The sequence below is a fragment of the Liolophura sinensis genome, chromosome 7 (genome assembly GCF_032854445.1).
Source record: "Liolophura sinensis isolate JHLJ2023 chromosome 7, CUHK_Ljap_v2, whole genome shotgun sequence".
Lineage (NCBI taxonomy): Eukaryota > Metazoa > Mollusca > Polyplacophora > Chitonida > Chitonidae > Liolophura > Liolophura sinensis.
Window position 1 is genome coordinate 39059861 of NC_088301.1, and position 17957 is coordinate 39077817.

The 17957-nt window shown below is 37.8% G+C and overlaps 1 protein-coding gene across 1 annotated transcript; it reads left to right on the forward strand.

The window, feature by feature from the left end:
• Positions 1 to 1324: 1324 nt before the first annotated feature.
• On the forward strand, positions 1325 to 12720 carry LOC135471279 (para-nitrobenzyl esterase-like). The gene is made up of 11 exons (XM_064750445.1): positions 1325 to 1613; positions 3033 to 3197; positions 5271 to 5496; positions 6758 to 6943; positions 7262 to 7452; positions 7775 to 7913; positions 8181 to 8261; positions 8547 to 8620; positions 9545 to 9674; positions 10029 to 10164; positions 10968 to 12720. Exons 1-11 carry the CDS (start codon positions 1422 to 1424, stop codon positions 11362 to 11364), a joined length of 1917 nt encoding a protein of 638 aa, XP_064606515.1. The 5' UTR covers positions 1325 to 1421; the 3' UTR covers positions 11365 to 12720.
• Positions 12721 to 17957: the final 5237 nt, after the last annotated feature.

Consider the following 17957-nt stretch of genomic DNA (forward strand, 5'->3'; position numbering starts at 1 on the left):
CAAACTTGCCCAATAAAGGTTATAAAATATTAAATTATCCCCATTGAATTATTGAGTTCTTATTTTGTTATTGAACAGATCGCAACTCAAGCCTTACTTCCGTTGAACATCCAGGACATTTTGTATTTTACTTTACAATGTCACAAAAAATAAAGTGAGGTGGAAAAATGTATCGGTCCCAATGTTAAGAAGCTACCCTGTATGAAAACCTTTGTACCTGTATATATTTTGTGACTAGTAAAGGAAAATGTTTTCCACAGGCAAGTAGTTTACGCACGACTGGGTCCTTAGAGTGTGAGCACCATTATATAGCGTCTGATATCGAGTTTACAGCGATCAGGGCCAGTGAGCCTACAAATAAACGTCACCGCGGGCAATGCACTTTACATTAACCTGGCCCACGATCTAAGCGCGCCAACATACCATAATAGGGCGAAGGTATGCCAGTCAAAACTTCACATGGGTATCATTTCTTATAATAAAAGAATACAATGCTGTTAATGTTAGGGGCCACTTGACATCCATGATTTATTGCAAAGATATATACTGTGTGTATCTTTGTATATTTTTACCTAAAGGAAAGTTTTAAATATGTGGAAGTTGTCGTCATGTAACCCTTTGTCGAATTGTAATGGTAATATTGCTCAATCCAGTTTTTAATCCCTGTGTATTTCGCATCAACACAAACTATTATAATGCTAATAATACTGAAACCAGTTTATAGAGCTTTTTTATTAGGTATCAACACATATAATGGCAATAGTGAAGTAAACAATTTTAGCACCTGTGCATTTTGCATAAACAGATTTCAGTTTACGCTCCTGTATACTATACTATTGTGGGTAACTCCTTCAGTATTTCATATTCTACTCTTAACATTCACTATTTTGCGCATAAAATAAAAATAGCTTCATATTCCAAATGCCGTACATATACGAGCTTAGTTCGGAGGACTGAAAGAGATATTGTGAACAATCAGACACCTTCGTTTTACTTTCCATTTTAAACTGACCTATGGCTACTGCATGAGTGAGGATTACGAAGACAAACGCTCAGCTTGATTTATACGATAGAGAGGCACACTGACAACCATCTTAGTGCTGCGAACAGACGAGTTTTGAGGATATGGGCAGTTCATAGCCTCACATATGCATGTATACAGCACCGCCTTTACACCGCACACCTTGGTTGACTTACAATCACGAAAAGCCTTTTGTGAATCCGAGCATAAAGCCTTTCAAAAGAAACTCACTCTGAGTATTCGTGTATTCATATGTTGACGACTGAGCAAGGTCCCATCAGACAGTCCTCGGTCACCGACGTTATACCTTCGAATAAGTGTAATAGGTCCATGTTCACTTCTCCTTTTAATGATTTGTATACTGAGAAATTCGCCATAGCTTTTTCCTGTGCAGTTCACCATGTTGTTGTTGACAATGTTGTTGGTGTTGCCCTTGTGCAGAGCACAGGTCAACAGTTTACCTGTGATCAGAAATACGACTTCAGGACAAGTTCTGGGTACGATAGACAACCCTTTACCAGCCAGCGTTCAGGTGGAGAAGTATTTCGGAATTCCTTATGCCAAACCCCCGGTCGGAGACCTTCGCTTTGAGGTGAACTCTAATGCCCGATAGCTTCTCTAATTGCATGAGAAATTTATGATATTACCTTATAATTTGTTTAGAATTAACTCACTTTTTACATGTGTTTTGGGACCATAACTCATGCCGGTGTGTATCACCGATGTCCTTTTCCATGAACAAATGCCACCGTAATCATCGCTGCCAACTATATGATATGTTTCTGGAGTGTTTAGCTGACATGATCTTATATTACTTTCTACAAGACTTTATGGCCTTACCCTGGTTTCCAAAGATATGTATGAAAGAATAAGGCTATATATTACGTATTATTTTTCAACGTGTGAAATATACTACTCAAGTTATTTCAAGTCGTAGGATCTTACACGGGTAACCAGAGCAAAGTCGTGGATTTGTATTAGAAAAGTGTAAAGCGGCGGTGTATGTTGAGTTATATGGTGATTAGTCATTGTCGAAGACTCCGCGTAAAACGTAGTGAATCCTTACTGAATTGTGCATTCCATTGTCACTGGTTTCTGTAGGCTGTAAACAAATCAAAATCACGAATGCAGAAATTGCTAACTCACACGCAAGACAATAATCTTATTATTATTTGTATACAGTTCTGCTTGAGTTTTACCTGCAGTTCGTTCACCTTGTAATTCAGGGCACTGAGTGACATGAACGGGAGAGAAAACATCCTCTACAACTGGTCATTGATCTAGTTTAGGAAATGCTTTGCTGGTCCTACGGTGGTTCCGCACTTCTTATTCGGTCCTGTTCATCACCGACACTTCTCCGTTTCTTGTATTCGTTGTTTAACATTTTGCGTCAAAGTCCTAACTAGACAATTATCAGGCTGCTTAAAAGAATCAAAAATGCTGCCCAAATTCTCCACATTCTATACATTCAGTGCATGGAACGCATAGTATCATTATTTGAGGCGACAAAAAAGTGGCATTACAAGTACAACTTTAGTGAACTTTTAACACTCCATTCATAGTGAATGGATTTCATAGTGGTCTGTGGATACGGTGACCACCTGTAATCCATATTGTATACTATTTTGCCTCGGTAGTGCTTTTCTTGTTTGAAACGTATTCAATATTTTCCTGCAAAATCTGTGTCTGTAACCATTAATTCTTTTTCTATACAGTATCAGTCATATGATCTGACATCAGGCAGAGGATTTGGTCACATGTCTTTTACTCTATACAACACTGCGACCGGAAATGTTTTTACTATATTAGTTTTCAATACATAATTTGTAATTTTTTGAGCCTTACATTGACTGATCTTTTAAATTATTGTATTTTCTCTTCAGTATAGTTTTCAATATTTTTTTATGACGTAGAACCACCAAGGCTTTATCCTTCATGATTTTACTATATGTATTTTGTACTAAAACTCGTGTTATATCGATCTATGATTAATTTTCATATATCACTTCAGGATCCGGTATTGATGTCGCCATGGGAACCAGAAGTCTTGGAAACGCTAAATCTACATCCGGCTTGTCCTCAGATAGATGAAGATATGCTATATATCGCGGAGCACCGGGTTGACTTTAATCATACCGACGAGGATTGCCTTTATCTTAACGTCTTCGTACCAATCGTATGTACACATGAGCCTGATACTGTAAGCGCACGGGAGCTTCCGTGGCCGAAGGGATTAGCATGCCAGAACGTAGATCTGACAGCTGTTTCATTCTTCCCAGCTTAGCTTTCAGAAATACAGATCTGTACTCTTAAATTCACTAACCTGGAACTTGGTGTTCACGAGTATGCTGTCCTCAAGATGTCAAAGCTGTGCGATACAAAAACACGTTTTCTGTAATCTTTCAGTAATTCTTACTTCATATCACCATGTGATTCGTGAATAGTAAAGACCATAAGGTCACAATTAACACAAATGTATCTGTTACTTCACTAACCGCCATTTTCATTTAGAGTCGGCCGCACTCGGCATCGTCCTGAAAAATATAAACTCCTGGAATGATTTCATTGAAACCAATGAGATGTACACCATATATAGGGTGATTGACAAATTGTTTGAGAGTCTTAGATTGAAATGAACAGAAATGAAATTATATTGTGAAAGAAGATGATTTTAATTTTGGGAAGAGCAGCCGAGTTCACCCTAACAACGGAGTAACGTGATTTGAAAATAGCGGCTTGCAAAGTTTAGATGCCGTCCGTGTGGGTGCGTCGGTTACATTTGTGTTATTTGCGATGTTATGGTATTTATTATTCATACATAATGAGGTGATATGAATTCAGAATTCAGAATTCAGATCACGGGACACCTATTTTTGTAGCGTACAGCGTTGGCATTTTGGAGACAACACAGGTGACCGAGTTCCAGGCTACTGAATGTAACGATTCAGAGCGGTTAATGTGGAAGCTAAGGTGGGAACAATGCCAACCGATCTTAGAGCTACCCAGAACGGCACAATGATCCTCAAGCTTCCCAACAGTGCGGTCGCTGTGAGTTCAAGTCCAGCTTAGGCTGGTTTCCTCTCCGGCCGTTAGTTGGAAAGCCTTGCAGCAACCTACGGATGATCGTGGGTTATATAAATCAAATAAATCTACACGCATTACAATTCAGAATATACTGTAAAATCAAAAATATTTAAACATAAAGAGCTGGAGATCTAAAGCAGCATATAACACACAGCATAAAAGTGTGTGAGATATATGTACATTTTGACTGTAACTTTTTCCGGAGAGGCGACCTGTTCCGCTTCAAAAGCTATGGCTGGGTGAGCAGTGTATTCGTCACATTTATTATCACAATATGCTCTAGTGGGAATTGACTTAACATGTAACGTGGTTACCGATTTGCTCCATATAAAAAACAGGTGATTAGTTTTAAAGACATTTTTGTTACATTTTAAAAACGCCTCCTGGTGTTCATTCAGAAAAAAACTGTGTTTAGTAATTAAAGAGGTGTGCTTATTATTGTAAGCATCTCAGATGTTTACATGGTAGCCTACTGTGGTGGATAATTCCAATACTAGTAATCACAAATAGTCCAGTAAGCATGAGTTTAAGTTTACATTAAGTGTAAAAAGCTGATTAACATGTAAAAATGGTTACTATAGTAGATATGTGGCATGTTTACATAATAAATACCAACTGTTCATTATGAGTAGAAAACATGAGACATGTCCACGGTAATAAACACATCTGTTTTGTTACTACCCTAAAAAAATTAATCTAATTTTAAGAGCAAGTCTGTTGTCTGAGTGATGCAAGAATGTAGTTTGTTATTGCAGCAGGTTGTTCTGTTAAATATAACACATATTCTATTAATTCAGCATAGAGATTCTATAAAACTAACAGGATATTATGTTGAATATGACAGAACACTGGTTATAACAACGGAATACATTCTAGCATCACTCAGACGACAGACTTTCTGTTATTAAAAGATTAATTGTTTGAGTGTAAATATTTTTTTTATTTTTTATTTTTTTTTTTGTGTGAATACACACCAGGACGTCTTTCTAAATTATAACAGAAATGTACTTAGTTTGTTCTATTCGTTTATAAATATTGGGATTATGATGAATAGACTTTTGATTTACATAAGATTTAAAGCTAAGTACATTATTAGGCAACATGCAGCTAAAAAAGTTATTGCTGCTGATCAACTATACATTTGAAGCATCACTATTTCTTTCAGCTGACAAACGCCACAAGGATTCCTGTAACATTTGACGCTAACAGCAACAATAGCATTCCAAACGGAACGACCTATGGACAGAACGACGGCGAGCCTCTGGCAGTATTGGTCTTCATACACGGTGGCTCAAATGTAGTGGGTACAGCCAATATGTTTGATGGTGACGTGTTAGCGGCTACTGGGGGTATCGTTGTGGTTACCATCAACTACCGCTTGGCAGCCTTGGGTAAGTTGGCTTGTTTGGGGATTAACATGGTCAACATTACAGTATGATTATCACAGAACGTTGACACAGTAGGGCCGACCAGTAGGCTCACTTGCAAGTAATCAATTCCTTCCGAAGTGATACAATACTGGCGTGCCTCTATTTGGTGAATAAGTATTGTGTTGCATTTATCATATCCTTCTTAAACAAGGGAACATTCAGCGATCGCTTTTACAGTTTGTCCGTCCATCTCACTCAAATTTGTGTGGAGAATATCTCTGCAATTATTAGACATGGAATTGTAAATTTTATTTACTTACTTATTTGACAGGATTTTGGGGTTTTACTATTTTATTTAAAATGTTAATGGTTTTTCTTTGTGATGCCTTTTACCCACGAATTGGATATTTGTGCAGACCCACAGCAACGACGGTGTGATATCTGGCAAATGGTCACACGTAACCGGTGAAATAAAGCCTCTTGTCAGTTTACCTCAGTCAGGTTTTTACTCAGACTGGTCACGTAAATGCCTATATTAGCAATTTAGCAGAAAAAGGTTTTAAACGGCAGGGATGTTAATTTCAGTTTATTACAGGTAAAGGAATACATGCTATTCCGTCAGGTTATTGATCCATCTTCTGTCAAAATTGGTACTATAAGATCTTATGTAACAAATCTCTCTAAAGCAATTTAACAATTTACGTAAACATTCCCGTTTGATATTTTTGTCTGGCTTTTCAATTCCATGTAGAGGCGGCTATGTTCCAGCTATGTTCTATCTTGTAATCCAGACATTCTGCCCGACACAGTTCCAACCAGTGCTAATCCTATCCCTTTACAGAAATTACAAAGCAATGAAAACGGTCGATTTAAAATTTTTGATTTGGGGTTCTCCGCTTAATGTTGAGCAGCCATGGTGCCAGGGGGCGTGTAAATAGCTACTGTTTATGCATTTACATGAACAATTAGCATAAAACACTGACTGAGGTAAACTGAGAGGCGGTCGTGGTTCACCGCTTACGCGTAACCATTTGCCAGCTATGACACTGTCGTCGCTGCTATGGCTTTACTCTTTATGCTTTATGTCTTTAATTATATAACATGTTGTCTGTCCCAGTGGTCTCATTGAGAATCGTCACTTAAAAATATAACCATTTTTATGTCCAATATAAATGTGCCTATTTCCACTTGACTGTCCTAGAGACCTGGATATATTAAGTACGTTTACTAATAATGCTAATACTAAAAATGCATAACTTAGCCTAGTATCTTCATTTTGCAGGTTTCCTGGGCACAGGTCATCCAGACTTCCCCGGAAATTACGGGATCCTGGATCAAATCGCGGCTCTCCGTTGGGTACAGAACAATATCGCCTCCTTCAATGGCGACCCGACTAAAGTCACTGTGATGGGGCACAGCCAAGGTTCATTTGACGTGGGTGTACTTCTTGTCTCTCCCTTAGCCAAAGGTGAAAATCAAAACTTCGACGTCAACCATTGTTATTTACAACAAACACATACGTACATGGACATAACTTTAAATCAATGTTTCTACAGTTACACAGAGCTAAGACAAAGTTTCTTTACTAATTACATGATTACTCAGTAAACTGATTACATTTGGGGTGTAGTAACATTTTTCTTTGATCATTTGCTTTTGGTGCATATTTTCCTGGTCACGTTGTATTTCATGATTCTGTAATTGAAATTTAAAGAGAGTTACATATGTGATATTTGTTTCCTTTAACCTATAGAGATAAGTAAACTGTACGATACATATTCTACAGGTTTATTTCGCACTGCTATATGCCAGAGTGGACCTCCTACATCTGCTTTGGCACATCGTCGATCTGATCACGATTCTGTACACGAGGTTCTCAGTCTTGGAATGATTTTCGGATGTCAAAATCTTACTCTTGCCGGCGTCAAGAATTGCCTGAAGAAAACTGACGTCATTCCGCTTTTAAAGAGCTACCCAGTGAGATTTTTCTTTGTTCAGTATAAAAGTACTACTTTTTCGCTTTTTGGAATTTAAAGCAGACTGAGATTAACACACTGAGATTTCACTTTGTCCAGTATAAAAGTACCAGTTTTTCGCTTTTTGGAATTTAAAGCAGACTGAGATTGACACGCATTGCTAACTGATATATTCAGTACTATTTTCATATGAAACTTGGAAAAAGTAGTTAGACAGAATTTCTTCATATAGTGTGAAGTAAATTTACGCTGGAGATATCTTAGGACACACTATTTATTGTAAATGTCCACTCAATAGGATGTTCTTAAATCTGTCTTTTTAGATCTATGACTATAATCAGTTCCCTGCCATCGTTGGGGACAAGGTGTTACCAAAGACTCCAGAAGAACTTATGAAGACAGCGGAACTCAACGCACAGACGCTTTTAATAGGGACCACCAGAGATGAAGCTGCGAAATGGTGTATGTTGTCTACGATCGCTCATTGCGTTGCACGTTAGACATGACAACTGTTCACCTGATAATGTATTCATATTATGCAGATGAACTGAGGCACGTGGTGAAATGATAAAATGTACTAGGAAAGTGAAATAAGAAAATTCCAGTTTGATTCATGGCATCAATTCTGTGTCTTTTAAAAGATAATATTTGTGAACCTGTGGTTACAAAAGATGTAATTATCGGATCCCACTGCTTTAACTTTTCTAATTCTTCTTTTCAAATTGACAGCTAACGACCGTGGAGGTTATGATTTCTTATACGGCATTTTACAACTACTACATGTGGTGCCTACCGCGATACATTTCAAAGGTGTGTATTTACAAGATAGGATTCATTTCATAAAGGGATTATGCCAACCTCAAGATCAAATTATGCTAACCATCTTTTCCATAAGTATTGACGTTCGTGGTTTACAGATGCTTTGTAGCCAGCTACCATTTACGTGCATATGGGCGTATGTACATGTATTAGCAAAATAAACACATCAGAAAACTATACTGCTATAGGACAAGAATTATATATAGTTGACCGGTATCCATTTATAATGACTTTGGTATATTTTTTCTATACAATTAAAATGCTTATACTTTTCAGACCTTGTTGCCTTTGAGTATACTGACATGAGCTACGCAAATAATGCGACGACAAACATCAGGATAGGCAGTATGGTTAGTTTTTACACAGTGTGATATTATACAGTGTCGCCTAATTTTGATAACACAAAGAAAGTCTCCTGAAAAATTTATATGTCAAAATTTTAATGTTGGGTGAATAAATATCTTGACGTGTAAGAATGAATAAATCTGCCTTGTATATGTTTATTGTATGTCTTTCAGCGCTGATGCCTTCCTAGATTTCTGACCATTACTTCTAATATGAACAACAAGGATATACAATCTGCCATTTTAGACAAGCCCGCTAGGTTTTGAACAAATGGGCACCGAAAATATACGGCTAGCGACTGTATATGCATTCTGTTGAATAATATTGATAAGTTAACAGTTAGACTTCTGTACCAGCGTGGTACATGATTTTCTATACTTAATATAATTGTGTTCCCTTACAGCTTACCCTCCGTGTTTCCAGAATTCATGAAAGGTGTTGAATAGACTTCTGTTTATGTGAGACCATTCTTATTTCTAGACCAGAGACGTGTAATAAATTGACATGAATTGTTAAAGCAAAACCTTGAAGTAAAGGTAAATTGAAAAGAGAAAAATACGTAAGGGATGAAATCAGTATCCAATCGTGTATACCAGTACAGTTGTCGATTGCAACTGTTCATATATCCAGCCTGACAATCTAATTCAAAAGTGTCCATTGCAACTGTTCATGTATCCAGTCTGGCCGTTTAATTCAATACTACGAATGTAAGGCCTATGTGAATCTATGTACAGAGGCAAATAATGACTGTAATTCGCAATAAGATGCAAGAAAATTTCATTTCGGCCTTTATTTTTCCAAAATAAACATGCGTACGACCGGGAAGAACATCGCGTGGTTCTGTGTGTTTTATTTGAGATGGTAATTCCGCTTATTTAGATATATCATCTACTGAATGTAACAAAGGGTTTTGTACTGACTTTTTCCAGACATATGGAGATGCCGCCTTTGACGCTCCAACTATTGAGACCTTACAAATCTTGTCAAACAGAAGTCTTACCCTCTATCAGTATCGCTGGGAATGGCGCTCAGATTTATATCCGGACCCAGAAGTTACAGGTATTGATTTCATACTTATTAGGTCCCGTTCTGATTCAGACGGCGTATACGTACTGGCATGCAACTGGCATGGCAAATACAACTAACAGGCACATAACTAATGAGTTCGCATTTTCGAATCTAGCTCTGGTAGGTTCGGTTGTGACTTTAAGTGAGGAGGATTTTCAGGTGCTTGGCGAAAAAAAAAAACTATCAAGAAAACGTTCCTTTAATCCAGGCCCTTGGTATTATTCTCAAATGAAATGTAACCAGCTTCCATGTAAATGAAAAATTCTTGCGTACGCGTACACATTAGACTTAATTTATCCGATAACATATATAATACTTATCAATTTTGGATGTTTTCACTTTTAGGTGTACACCATGGTGTGGATCTTTTCTACCTCTTCGGGTCGCCGTTGACGGGACATGCGCTTTACAATTACACAGAACAGGACAAACGTATGAGTCATCTTATGATGAAACAGTGGAGTCATTTTGTCAAGTTTAGGTACATATATATTATACTGCGATTTCATGCAGAGTTAAGCTGTTTTAAATGCGCAGGTTGATTTGAGACCCTCTGACCTGATCCTTGAAAACGCAAAGTGCGATATTAAATCTGGTTTATTTTCACCTGTTAGCTACGTGACTTTAAGGCAGTTTGGGAGAATGAGTGGGTTCATCTGTGCCTTGTGAAAGGTATCTTGATCAAATGCTCCAGGGACAGCATTTCTTTAACTATATGGCCTGCTATAAATGATGCTGCATTTTCGAATTCAACTCTTGATGTTTTGGCCTGGACTTTAATGTCAAGAGATTTGTCCGGTGCCTGGCGAAAGTGGGTGGTTTACTCCGGTCACTCCGTCTTCCAACTCACATAAACCTAACATTACTGCTTGAGCAAGGCGTTAAACACCAACAAAGCAAACAAATAAAGGACCTTAATAGCTTATGGCCATGTATCTTACAGGAATTTTATTCATATATAAACTATTTAAAGAAGAGTTGATATTAAATTAAACACCTCATTTCGTTTTTTCTTGTCTTCAGTATTTACCAATAAAACTAAAATCGGAATTAGTCTTAGCCTGATTCCACAGAACTACTGTCAGTTAAGTTCATTAGATTGTTTATTTGGGGTGGTAATAACCTGCAATCTCCTTGTGGAACAGAGCCGAGGACAGTAGTTGTAATCACTTGTAATAATTATTCTCCTCAGAAAGGGCTATTTGTTACTAACCTGGACTATTTGCTGGCAGGCAAGATATCCTCTGCCTCATTTTGGCTAATCACCATGCTTAATTATTACAGTTCCTTTGAGTTGAATCAAACAGACTGGCCTAACCCACCTGCTTTAGACGAACTGCCGTACAACATCAACACGAAGGCCTACACCAGGTTCTTTTATAACAATGGCACCCCTGCAATGGCCCAAGGATTCAACCTGAAACCTCGACAGACAAAGTTTTGGACATCGATCATTCCAGATTTGTACGACCAAATTAACCGAACCCTCGCCGTATGGAATTCTAATCCCGATAATCCCACTGACCTTTTTGATATCGAAGGGCTCAAGGAACAGAAGGATCTATTCTTAATCCTTTTTCTCATTTTCATGGTTCTCTCTTGTTTTCTATTGTTTCTAATGTTGTTTATTTGTGTTCTGTATTGCACGAGTAAAAATTCAAGCAAATACTCGGTGAAATGATGTCAGTGTGGAATGAAACATATGTATTTTGCAACATTATATATTAACTCCTTGAACACCAGATACCATTTATTGATGCTGCCAATAATATTTTAAACATTCGTTGGCATTACTGTACATATCAGTTTAAAAGTCTTTTCTGACCTTACAAAGTAGCACATGTAATAATTCTAGTGCGCATCGCGTTTGTCCGGTAAAAGCCGTTAATTTATGATTACAAAGATTTCTTTAATTATTAAAGGCAAAGAAAACACTAAGTTATCAGTATATATGAGATGAAAGACAAATTGTTTGATTTATTTTTCAAGATTTTCTCCAATCGAGTAAACTGGTTTTAAAACACAGATTCTGCGTTGGTCAATAATGACCCAAAGAGTATAACCGACATACGTCCATATTTTTGGCTTGAAATAGTTGGTTTCAAGGTCCAATCTGCAAATGCATTCATAGATTTATATGAAAATGCATTTTTAATAATGAAACCTGGAAATCTATTTGATTTATTTGAAAATACGTGATGGGACGCCACTGTGCTTAGTATGATTAGAAAAGGCAAACGTAGAGATCAAAGCTATACTTCCATTTTACTATTACTAGGTTGAAAAAATTGTGAAAAAAAGATGTGGAACTATTTTATTGGTCTTTTATCTGACGTATATTTTACATTAGTGTTTTCTTTGCCTTTAAGATAGCCCTGATCAGAGTATTATGCTACATGAAATGGGGCTTTGTCGCCATCAGTGTTTTGACATGAACAACGCAGTGACGCTGAACGTCAGACTGATGCATGATATAAATCTACATTCTTTTAGTATTTCATTACGACAGTAATTATTGACAATGCCCTTGGAGATCAATCTGTATTCCCTGTCTCGAATATATCTCAATGGTTTCTCTGTGTCTCTACTTTTCAAATATATATATCGAACTGCAGTCAATCTTCTTTGCCATGTCATCTTGTGTAGAGCAAAGCCATAAGGGCAAGTTTTGGCTCGATACAGGGACATGCCCCCCCCCCCCCCCAAAAAAAATGAGCGATGTCTGGAGAGGAACGCTTTGCGAGTTTTTCAACAATTCATTAGCTTATTTTATTACTCTTTATATTGTAAGTATATAATAAATGTTTTGAAACTTTACAAACATGTCCAATAACATGTTAAACCAGTGTAATTTCGAACCTTGAACCTCTAAGTTTGCATGTTGAGATGTCGGTGTACCAAGTATATTGGGAAGACAGTAGATATAGTAAGTCTATCTGGTGATGGGGGAATGGGTGAGTGTGGCGCATAATGCGTTTTATTCCGCATAGAATTTTAGGCTATTCTTCTATGTTTAATAATATGTATAAAATAAAGTCCTAACATTTTGTTACTGTATTTTTCTACCTTTTCTTTGGGATATTCCTATTGGTTGTCGTTTAAATGGTGCATGGATCCTGATTATCTTGGCTGGTACTTACCCAGATCAGATGAGCTTATGATTCGATTCCTGAGCTGACGGTGTTGACAAGGCGCCTTATGTTCATGCGTATAGGCTTTGTTGTGGTGGGCAGCAATTTAGAGGAGATTGGTAAATTATCCTTACTTTAACCTTACTGTGGTGTATGCACCAACAGATCTGAAAAGAAAAAGAGCGCTATGCCAAATAAGAGTTACGCTAATAACTCTTTTTAGTAGGCAATTCTTCCGAGTCCTCTTCATGGATATGTGAGCGTTAGGGTATAACTGTTTTAGATATACTAAGAAATTAACCACAGATATATACCCCCTCTTTGACGGAAAGGAAATACTTTTGTGGCCTGAATATAAGTTTCCAGGGTTTTCTCCTGAATTAATTATCCTGAGGTTTACATTAGTTTTACTTGCGCGACGCCTGGAATTTTAATTTTGGATGTATTGCTCTTATCTCGGTTCACTGCCTATAAGGATTGCCGAATACACTCAGACATGATGTTACACAGATTCACACTATAGGTTTATACTGACACCAGGCCGACAATATTGATATTGCCAATTTTAATGCCCTAGATGTGAGCCAACTCAGGACAGATCCGCATCCATATACAGCCTTGCTGGGATTTGTTTTATTCCGACACCACCAGAACTGTCAATAGACAAAGCCTATTTGGCGTTGTAGACGCATACATTGTACTGAAAAATGGGTATCACTTAGTACACGTAATGTCAGATTATTACATTATGGGTAGCAAGAGGTACCCATCTTTTAATAATTCTGTTGTTTTACACTATTGATAGTTATTATCCATTTTGAGCGTAATATATTTGTATAAATGGGCTTCTGTTCAAAGATGAATTACTCCATCATCTTCAGGATGGGCTGTCACAAGCTCAGTGGTCTAACGTCTTGATAGGGTCTCAGGTGGTTAGCGTGTCAGCTCTCACCAATGCGGTCGCTGTGAATTCAAGTCCAGCTCATGCTGGCCCAGCTCCCCTCCTGTCGTATGTGGGAAGATCTGCAGCAACCCGATAGATGGTCGTGGGTTTCCCCCCGAGTTCTGTCCGGTTTCCTCGCACCATAATGCTGACCGCCGTCGAGTAAGTGAAATATTCTTGAGTACGGCGTAAACACCAAATAAATAAATACAAAAAATTAATCAAAATTCATGATCACAGAGGTCACATCCACTTGCCTCAGATTCGGCCGCCACTTTTAGTCAGGTGGGATTGTCAGGTACCATGAGGTTACTTCTGGGCTATATGCGGTTATCCTCAACCACACATTTTTTTATTACATAAATGATATCTTGCAATTGTTACCCGGGTCCAGTTCCTGGTTCTTTATCACACGTCCCTGAAAATGTGTGCTGGTTTCATGTCCACAAAAAATTATTTTGATAAACAGGTTAAACGAAACTTTTATTAATGATTGATGTAAATGCATGTGTGATACGCATTGGTTAGGCCTAACCACTGTGTAATAATTATTCCACAGTGGATGGCACGTACCTACCAGTTCATAATAATGTCCATGTTAACATGGACAGCACTTGCTACCTATAATGTACTAATGTTAAATTAAGTGTAACTCTATCCAGAGTAATAATTATTGCATAATGGACTTTTGGTACACCACAGGCTTATATAAGTGTAGCATGTGATTTTCAGTTGTAATAGATTGAATACATGTTTGTATCTACAAAGTATGATGACACTATATACATTGCCTGATATAGAAATAGGTCAATATTTAAAGTCTGTTCTGAAACAAACAATATTAGGGAATGTTTCCAGCACAACTGAAGTAAATTAATTTTGTTTGAATGATTTGTAGTTCGATCTGCCTGCGTTGTGTTATGCAACAGGAAATTCTAGTCAGATGACAATGTTTTTCTTGTTGCTGTAGAGTTACAAGTATAGCGTTCCTGAATCAATGGGAGATAACTCTTGTCGATAGGGCTAGGGTCCTATGTGAACATTTCTGAGATGGTGAATATTGTCACGGATTGATCCACGTAGTTCCAGGTTTACTGTGTACTGCCGCGTGTGTTTTCGCATTTCCGTAAGGTTTTCTTCTATTTGGGTATATGGAATTCCTCCTTGAGCAACGTTATTGTGAAGCACAATACTTATTTCATGGAATGTCGGTGGTATTATGTTTTTTTACTATATAATTTTAGTGTTTGTTTGCACTCTTTAGCTGCATGGTTCCAAATGAGCTAGGCCATGATTTAAAAAAAGAAAATGTTGCGGGTAACGCAAAACAGGGCTTGAAATTACGGGAAGCTCGTGGCCAGTAAAAACAACTGACGGGCTTGTAAAATTCGAAAGCTGCTAGTCCTCTTTGGCTGGGAAAAATTTTGTTAAGTGTACATGTCGTTATTACATAAACTATTAAAGTGAAAGACAGCACCTGAATAATGTTTATGTCCACTGCAAAACTGCCATTCAAAGTATCTTTAACTGGCATTAAATATTTTTTAATATTTTTATCAACCCAGTAAAAGTTTAATGACACGTCATCTGGTCACAGCTTCAGCACGTTTCCATTATCGACAGTAAGGTGACGTTTACTCTAGCCCTCTAGTGTCGAAGGTATTTTCCCTACTATAATAGTCTACGCAATAGCCTAGGGCAGATTAAAGTTCTTCTTCGGCGATGAAGGACTAAGTGATAAATAGCTTTCTCGGAAAATGAACATAATGGAAGGATATTTCTTCCACTGATAAAATTTTCAAGATGGCTACCTCGCTGCACACCAGCCATTTGAGCAGTATTGCCATTTTGTTCTACGTGTTATTCGGTGAAATTTCATTCAAATAATAAAGTATGATACTTTGTGGAAAGCTTGAGTATCCTGCTTTCGTTTGAAATATGTTTTAGCCAGGTGCTGTCTTACCCTGTAAAGGAGAATAAAGCTTTAAAAAATGACACTATAGGTTGAAAAGAGCACATTGTTTTCTATCTGGTGGTGCCAGGTGCATAATTTTGCGATTTTTCCTCACCATACACGTAAAGCCCGAAAACAGCAAATGGACTCAGCAAATCGCTGAGTCCATCGTGTCCTCCATCTTTAACACCCTGTAATTTATAGTGAGGGTGTATTGCCTCTCATCCAGTGAGAGTCGTTAAAACTGCCGGCTTGTTAGTGTAAACTCGGAACCTTCGTCCAACATTCCGGTTTCCCGATCGTCAAGCTTCTGGGAAGGAGAGTTCTACCTGAAATGTACGAACAGCATTTCGGCGGTTTCCGAGGGCAATTCTCCTCCCAACACAGAAAACTTCAGGACTAGTTCTTAGGCAAAATGGAGTCGCCCACAGCGGGATTTGGCGCTGCCTTTATTTATAATTTATCAACTTGAGGTATATATTAAAATTTTTGATGGCATATACCTGCGAGGAAACGCATACTCTTTCCAATGGTATTTATTTGATATTTAAATTTTCTTCTCCTTTGAGTTTTTTCCATGTTTTTGCGAGCTGGTATGTTTTGCTAGGAAGATTCTGTTCTTCGTTTAACGTCGTTAAACGACTGCCGGAAGTTATACACTAGACTGGCCTCGCATGTTGTCGCGAAAAACATATATGTTGTGACCATTAAGCTCTTAACAAGCTACAAAGCCGTGTTGTCAGAGGCTTCCGGCTCCCTGCTGCACTGATGGCACTACATTTCGGTCGCTAAAACAGCACGATTTTCAAAGCCTAAAATTAAATGTTTAATTTATTTATTAGAGAGGTGGGGTTGAAGGTATTTACAACAGAAACATAGGCGCCAGTATGACAGAATGTGCCAGGCAAGATGGTACGCGATCATTTCTAAAAGAACGGGTGGAAGGAATACAGTGGCTGTAGTATGACACTGTGTTCGGCATAGTTTGAATTTCTCCTTCAAAACTGAATATAAACTACCACACCAACTTTATGTTGCTCTAGCCGGAGTTATCCATTATCTTACAGCACAGCCATCTTCACACCATGAATGCAAGTCCTAACAAGGGGCCCTCCGTGGTTAAGCGCTAGCGCAGCGTAAATGACCCAGGAGCCTCTCACCAATGTTTTGAGTTCAAGTCCAGCTCATGCTGGCTTCCTCTCCGGCCGTACGTGGGAAGGTCTACCAGCAACCCCCTTCCACCATAATGCTGACCGCCGTCGTATAAGTGAAATATTCTTGAGTACGTCGTAAAACACCAATCAAATAAATAAATATCAAACAATGACAATGTTTTAAACCGACTGCAGCTAATCACAGATCCGCTGGACCTGTCGTTCAACACCACTAGTCAGTAAGGCTAGGTACCGCTGGGTATTTCAGTGCATTGTGAGATCAGTAATACCTTATAATCCTGCATTTCCAATGCACTATAACAGGACCCCACTTAAGCACATGATTTTTATTTTTTTAAGTAAATTAATGTATACACTACAACTAACATAGGAACTGTAAATCAGTTAGCATGAAATCTCATTTCTGGGTGCGATCGTGGTATATTAATATTGACATTTTGGTATATTTATATATCCCACGCTTTACTGAATCACATGATGAATCCAACAACGCCTACCAGCTTTATATTTCGGATAATATTGATCAAATTTTCATGGATATGTGGTTTCAGAGACAGGTTTTATGACATCACTGACCAAGCAGTAAACCTTCGTCTTCAGGCATAGTGGTGAGACCTATCCCTGTAGCCATAAGCAATAACCAGGGCGAGGTTTATGATTAACGGATGTGGATGTGATGCTTTCCGCTTGTTTAATGGACCGTCCTACTACAATTAGTCACAATTTTGAGAAGTTGTTAACATTGTCAACTATCCGTTAACGCATTTATTATTCTATACAACCAAACAATAAAAATCGAGTGCTGTGCACTATTTTAAATGCATTCGAAAAACTTACTCACGCAAATCTTAGCAAACATCATAGCCATTGGTCATATGTGAAGAACATTCTCCTTTTTTAAAAGGATGTCTTCATTACGCATGTGCACTTAATTAGGAGAATATTAAATGACATTTATAGGTGTCTATTTCATGCGTGGTTATTAACGTTTTTATTAGACTTTTTTAGTTTTTATATTTATAATGTTAAACACTGGGATGTTGGTCATAATAAATGTGCTGTAAATGAAAT

Bases quoted from the DNA above. Each gene is read 5' to 3' on its own strand.
- LOC135471279 (XM_064750445.1), top strand. From the start codon at position 1,422: ATGTTGTTGTTGACAATGTTGTTGGTGTTGCCCTTGTGCAGAGCACAG. The intron at 1,614-3,032 runs GTGAACTCTAAT...ATATCACTTCAG, and splicing joins TCGGAGACCTTCGCTTTGAG to GATCCGGTATTGATGTCGCC. The intron at 6,944-7,261 runs GTGAAAATCAAA...CATATTCTACAG, and splicing joins TGTCTCTCCCTTAGCCAAAG to GTTTATTTCGCACTGCTATA.